The sequence below is a fragment of the Cryptotermes secundus genome, unplaced genomic scaffold (genome assembly GCF_002891405.2).
Source record: "Cryptotermes secundus unplaced genomic scaffold, Csec_1.0 scaffold19, whole genome shotgun sequence".
In the NCBI taxonomy this organism is placed as follows: Eukaryota; Metazoa; Arthropoda; class Insecta; order Blattodea; family Kalotermitidae; genus Cryptotermes; species Cryptotermes secundus.
Window position 1 is genome coordinate 2,663,217 of NW_019729897.1, and position 6,000 is coordinate 2,669,216.

The following is a 6,000-nucleotide window of genomic DNA, read 5'->3' on the forward strand; positions in this document are numbered from 1 at the left end:
GTGTTCTTCACCAAGTATAATTAGATTGATCAAGTCAAGGAGGATGAGATTGGTCTGGCGTGTAGCACGAATGGGGTCGAAGGGGAATGAATATAGGATATTGGTGAGAAAGCCAGAAGGAAAGAGACCACTAGGCAGACAAATATTTTTAGTGGGTGGAGAATATTGAAATGTATATTAGAGTGGGATGATATGGACTGGATCAATCTGGCTCAGGATAGAGACCAGTGGGGAGGGCTCTTGTGAACATGGTAATAAACCTTTGTGTTTCATGAAATTCTGGGAAGTTCTTGAGAAGTTGCATAATTGGCGGCCTCTCAAGAAGGGCTCAGTTGCACGAGTGAGTGATGAGTGAGATCCAATTGCAAGCGTTTTTGTAGGCATTTGTGAATTCCAGATTCTGTAAAAGTAGAAAATTCTTTGTCAGATCACTAACTGCTGGCTGTTCTCAGATGAAGATTCTAGACCCACTCTTGGAATACACACTTGTATAGAGTAGCTCCACTTTCTGAATTTTCATAATGAGAAGTACTTGCACAAATTAATTTTTTATGAACTGCTCATAAGTATGAATAGTTTTGGTAGTGTGGAAACTACCTTTCTGTTGCCATAGCCACTTTTGCCTAACCATTTCATTCCTGACATTATTATTATTATTATTATTATTATTATTATTATTATTAGTAGTAGTAGTAGTAGTAGTAGTAGTAGTAGTAGTGGTAGTAGTATTATTGTTATTGTTGTCGTCGTCATTGTTGTTATTATTTTAATTATCCCTCTTTAAAAATACATCTGCTTGTGAACCATCAGTGCAGTTCATGTCTGGGGCAGTCTGATGTAAGTGGAGTCCAACATCAGTATATGCAGTTTGCAAATTTCTTCCCCTTAAAGCAAATATTTCCCTCGAAGTAGAACCTGACAATGTTTTTATCTCTTTCCCCATAGTATTTGAAGAGAATTTATTCACCTTGTTTCCTTGTCTTGCATAAATGCTTCAAATATAGGCATGAAACCAGCTTGTGTGTGATGGACCATGTCCTGGCTTCATTCTTGAAGACGTATAGAAAGATACATTATCTTCAAATCTTTAAGTAATCATGTCATGAAAAGGGTATCAGAGCGGAATCATCACCTGTCTCCCCTTCCTTTTTCATCATCATTGCCTGTATTAGTTAACAGCTTGAACTGTCATACAATCCCATGTGTTGTAGCAATGGAATTTTTGTCTGACAGGTCCACACACCGCCTACATTTGACAAGATGGAGTCATCGGTGAGAGTGGTGGAAACGGAGACTGCTTCAGTGACCTGTAAAGCTAGTGGGAAACCTCCACCAACCTTTTCATGGATCAGATTACCTACTCAGGAAGATTTAGCAACTGCTGACCGTTTCTCTGTGGACAAATACACAGGAACCCTTACAATCAGGGATGTTTCCAAGGATGATGATGGAGATTATAAGTGTGTTGCTACAAATGCTGCAAATAGTGTTGAGCATGTAGTGAGGATCAGTGTTACTCTGAAGCCTCGTATTGTGGCATATAAGAATATCTCCATCGCCACTGATAAAGAGGCAAGACTTTCTTGTAGTGCCTCTGGCAGACCTATGCCCAAAGTTACCTTCAGGTACAGATGATATGTTTAATTACAATAACAACAGATAAATCATGTATGAGGAACAGTATTAAATTACTTTCTGTCAAAACTTTCTTGTGTGTGTACTGTTTGGTTTCATCTTTATTTAAGCATCAGAATAGCTTAGTCAGAGCACAGTCTAGCTGGTGGAGTGTTACATTTTTTTCAATAATTGTATAGTTACTTCCAAGTTAAAATGTGGCCACCCATCATGTGGTATCAGGAAATTTAAGAACCTATATTCCCAGACATTAAAGTTTAACATGGCAGAGTTTTGGATACCAGTTACTGACTACTGTATGTTCTCTTATATTTTCTCAGTACTGTGCTGTGAAATAAAATATTGTGTGCAATATTTGACTAAAAGGTCCCATCAACTGTTGTTGTTCTCTCCAAAGACTGGGTATCGCCTCATTTATGGCCCTTTATATTCTGTTTACTGTTTACTTTCAGAAAGTTGACATCACCTGATAGGTTTGTAATTGGAGTTCAGAGGGATGAACGCATTGTTGTGGAGAATACTCAAAATACTGAGAGAGGTGAAACAGTTGGTACCCTTATAATTTCAAACATCTTACGTACTGATGATGGCCTATATGAATGTATAGCAACAAATGAGGTAAGTTGTTTTGTTATATTTGACTGTAATTTGGAGAAACATGTGTGAATGATGTATGTTCTTGCTGTTACTGAATGTAACTGAAGAAAACTGATTATTACTATACCATTTGCTTCATGCAGAAGTCTTATTATCTGATTGTTCTCAGGGAGGTGAGGCATTCAGGAATGTTCATTTGACAGTAGAGTTTATGCCTTCTTTTGCAAACACACCAATGCAAGAAGCATGGAGTTGGGATAATAACCCTGTTAACATCACATGTCTGGCAGAATCAATACCTAATGCAACTATCAGTTGGCGTATGAACACTGTTGAGATTAATGAGAAAAACAATGATATTAACATCCGGAAATTTGGTGAAGGGCCTCTGAGCTCACTGCAGGTAAGTCAAATAAATATAAATACACTTGGTCGTCGACTTACGACCGACTTCCGTTCTGACTGACAGGTCATAAGTCGATCTGGTTGTATGTTGACCATATATTTGTTAACAGTATTTTTTAACCTCTCTAATCTTTTTATCATCTTTATAATTTATTTTTAAAAAAATTACATTTTAATCATCTTTTATTTTTATTTTTTTGTGGTCATAAGTGCGGCCGGTCTTAAGTCACATAGGTTGTAAGTGGATAACCAAGTGTACTATTATTGTAATATTCTTAAGGAAATATGATATGTAGTTTTGAATTGGATTAATCTAGCTCAATACAGGATCCGAGGATGTTCCATGAAAGGTGGATAATTTCTTGACTAACTGAGAGACTACCAGCTTCTCAAGCACTCTGCTTCGTGGAGTTTATTATGATTGTAAGTGATATTTTCAGCAGATGGAAGTTGGAAATATTTTAGATAAATTATATGCTACTATTGTAAGATACGGCTGAAATATATGTTCTCCATTTTCTATCCATCCCTGTACATTAAATGTTATTTTGTTAATTATTATAGAAATCAGCTTTATGAAGGTTTTAAGGATAACAGGATCATAAAGTGACAACCAGTGCTGGAGTACACGTAATTTTCACATATGTTGTATTCATCATGGCAATTTGAATTCCTGTTCAAATGCATGCACATTTTGTGAAGCTCTAATTTGTTTCTGTGGTTGCTTTTGTATCTGTCAATTCCATGCTTACTATCATTGCCATGATTTCTATAATAATTATGGTTTATATGAAGGTTACTATGTTCTGTTATGCAACGGCATGTAGTCTAATAGATATTTACTGGTTTTTCGGGGGAACATCAGTAATTATTTACCACAGTCATGCTGTCACATGCTAGGGGAGGGTAACATTCATAGTTACTGCTGTGAAACTCTCAAATCTCACATGGGTAATGTAGTCATGTGATTACTGAATTTATGTGTTCACCATGTTGCTGTTACTTATTTAGGAAATAAAAGAGCACGTATTTGGGCTGGCCTCTAGTGGCATAATATTCACAGAATTTGTTTCCAAAATCTGTACAGTGGTTTTCAAAATAAAACTTGCAGACTTAGGGCTAAACAGACAGACAAATATGACAGTCTCGTGGTGTTTTCATTTCTTGCATGTAGAGCAAAGAACTTATAGTAAGTCATATAAGCCAAGTTTCCATGGTACAGTAACCTGATGAATTTACTACTATAAGAATTCTGAATTTGGCAGAACTGTAATTTATCCTGTTAAATATCAGACACATGTGGCAGCCTCATGCTTGATAGTAAAAGAGCATCAAGCCGAATGTCATATAATATCAGCATTTCTGTATAAAGGTAATGCTTTAAAACTCTGAAGATTAAACATATACAGGCAAGCGAGAAGTTTCTAAATATTTTCTTTGCTATTTTGCGTCTCTCATTAGTCTTAATATGCATTTATTACAAATACAAATCTGTTGACAGAGATAATCAGCAGTAAAAGTAAGTAAAGTAAAGCTATCCCTGTAACAGGCTGTGAAGGCCCATAGGGTTGTGAGACGTTAAGGGTCCCACATTATCTAGACCATTGGGTCAAAGATGACGATAAGGTTGTCACCCTTATGCACCGGCCGCGCTTTCATTCATTCATCAGTAATCTGTCAGATGACAGGTCCACAGTCTCTTCCAAAACAGTTCCTCCACTTAATGCGATCTAGAGCTTTCTCCTTCAAATGAGAATATCCTCTTCTGTCCCCAAGGTCATCCAGCATCTTCTTACGTCTTCTTCCTCTGTTTTTGGAGAGAGTCTATCCAGGAATAGTGATAATGTGGTAGTTTTTCCATTTGCTTTCCACATCGCAGTACAACAGCCATTCAAACCACTCTGATTACGCCTGTTGCTATACGAACTTGAACCATCTCGAGCATCATTTGCTCAGTGCTTCAAGTTGCTGTTGATGACGCTGCTTCTGGCATCAGTTTTTGGTTTTCGGTGTCTCTCTTCGTCTGATGCCTACTCTTTGACCTGTCCAGCAAGGGAGGCCCCGCCAGTAGCTACGCTACCGCTGGTATAGCTCTCAGGGTCCTTGGCATACTCAAACCCCCTCACCACGATAAGGTGGAGACACCAACAAGTAAAATTATGTAATTAATTCCTGTACTCATTTCTGTTAGAGGCTGAGTCAACCCCAGGACTATAGTGTGGCTGGGAGAGTTAGGTCAATTGAAAAAAATCCAGTTACCTCATTGGGACTTGAACCTGTGACCTTCCAGCTTGTAGTGTAGCCCCTCAACCAAATACGCTATCATGTGCCCCAATAATCAGCAGTAAAGATGTTAACTTGCAGAGAGTTGTAAATTTCATTGCATGTTTTACTAATTGGGTGTAAAAACACTGTAATAGATGCATACATTTTTTATTCCTTCTTTTCCATCTAATATCGTTTTCTTTTTGTACGAGTTCTTGGACATAAAGTCTGCAGTCTCTTTTTTCCACATTCCTTTCTTTTTAATTGCTTTCCAGCCCTTACCCTTCTTCATGATGTTTGCCAATACCTGGCTGAACATTTTGTTATGGATTGTCCCATAGGTCTCTTTTTATTATTTGTATGTCCTGTTGGTTGAGTGTCCGCCATGAAAAAGTTGCAAATGGAAGTTACACGCATTAAGATGAGATATATATGGCCATTTATTCATGTGCCAGTTGTCGGTACTGTTAATCTAACCATGCATTGTTTGCTTTCATGTTGCCCTAGAAGTACTTTTTATTTAAGAAAAAATTCAATATGTAATTACTTTATCTAGTAGGTTACAGGCAGCAAGTTACATTATTTGAGTGACTTGAGAGATGAGACACATGGAACAATTATCACAACCTCTACATTACACATTAATTTTGTGCTCTTGGTATATAGAATTTGTTAAAACAGTACAAGGTCTGATCATTATGAAGTAATTTCATATTTCAGATAACACCAATTGGCCAGAAATATTATGCTCGCTACACTTGTAGGGCAGTAAATCAGCATGGATCATCTGAACATGTGATTGTCCTGAAGGAGGCTAAACGTCCTTCACATATCTTACAAGCAAAGCTAGAAGTGATTACTGGTAAGTAGTAGCTCCCTGTGGTTACCAGCACAGTAATACAGTTATGTGTATTCAGTGTGATGCGATTCATTCCTAGTACTGAAAATGTAACACAAGATATTTGGTTATCTAAAACGTTCCTTCACTCAGGAATAAGGGATTCCAGCTATATACATATACATATATATATATACATACATACATATATATATATATATATATATATATATATATACATGTGTCCCAGGGGGCATGGA

General features: G+C 37.1%; 1 protein-coding gene across 6 annotated transcripts in view; it reads left to right on the plus strand.

Annotated features, from left to right (window-relative positions):
• Nucleotides 1-6,000, plus strand: part of LOC111865663 (fasciclin-2) — a 410,157-nt gene that overhangs the window by 343,173 nt on the left and 60,984 nt on the right. For all 6 annotated transcript variants that reach the window (XM_023853850.2, XM_023853853.2, XM_023853852.2 and 3 more), the window contains exons 5-8: nt 1,234-1,625; nt 2,088-2,253; nt 2,402-2,635; nt 5,623-5,764. In XM_023853850.2, coding sequence (XP_023709618.1) covers nt 1,234-1,625; nt 2,088-2,253; nt 2,402-2,635; nt 5,623-5,764 — 934 coding nt within the window. The remainder of the gene's footprint in view (nt 1-1,233; nt 1,626-2,087; nt 2,254-2,401; nt 2,636-5,622; nt 5,765-6,000) is intronic.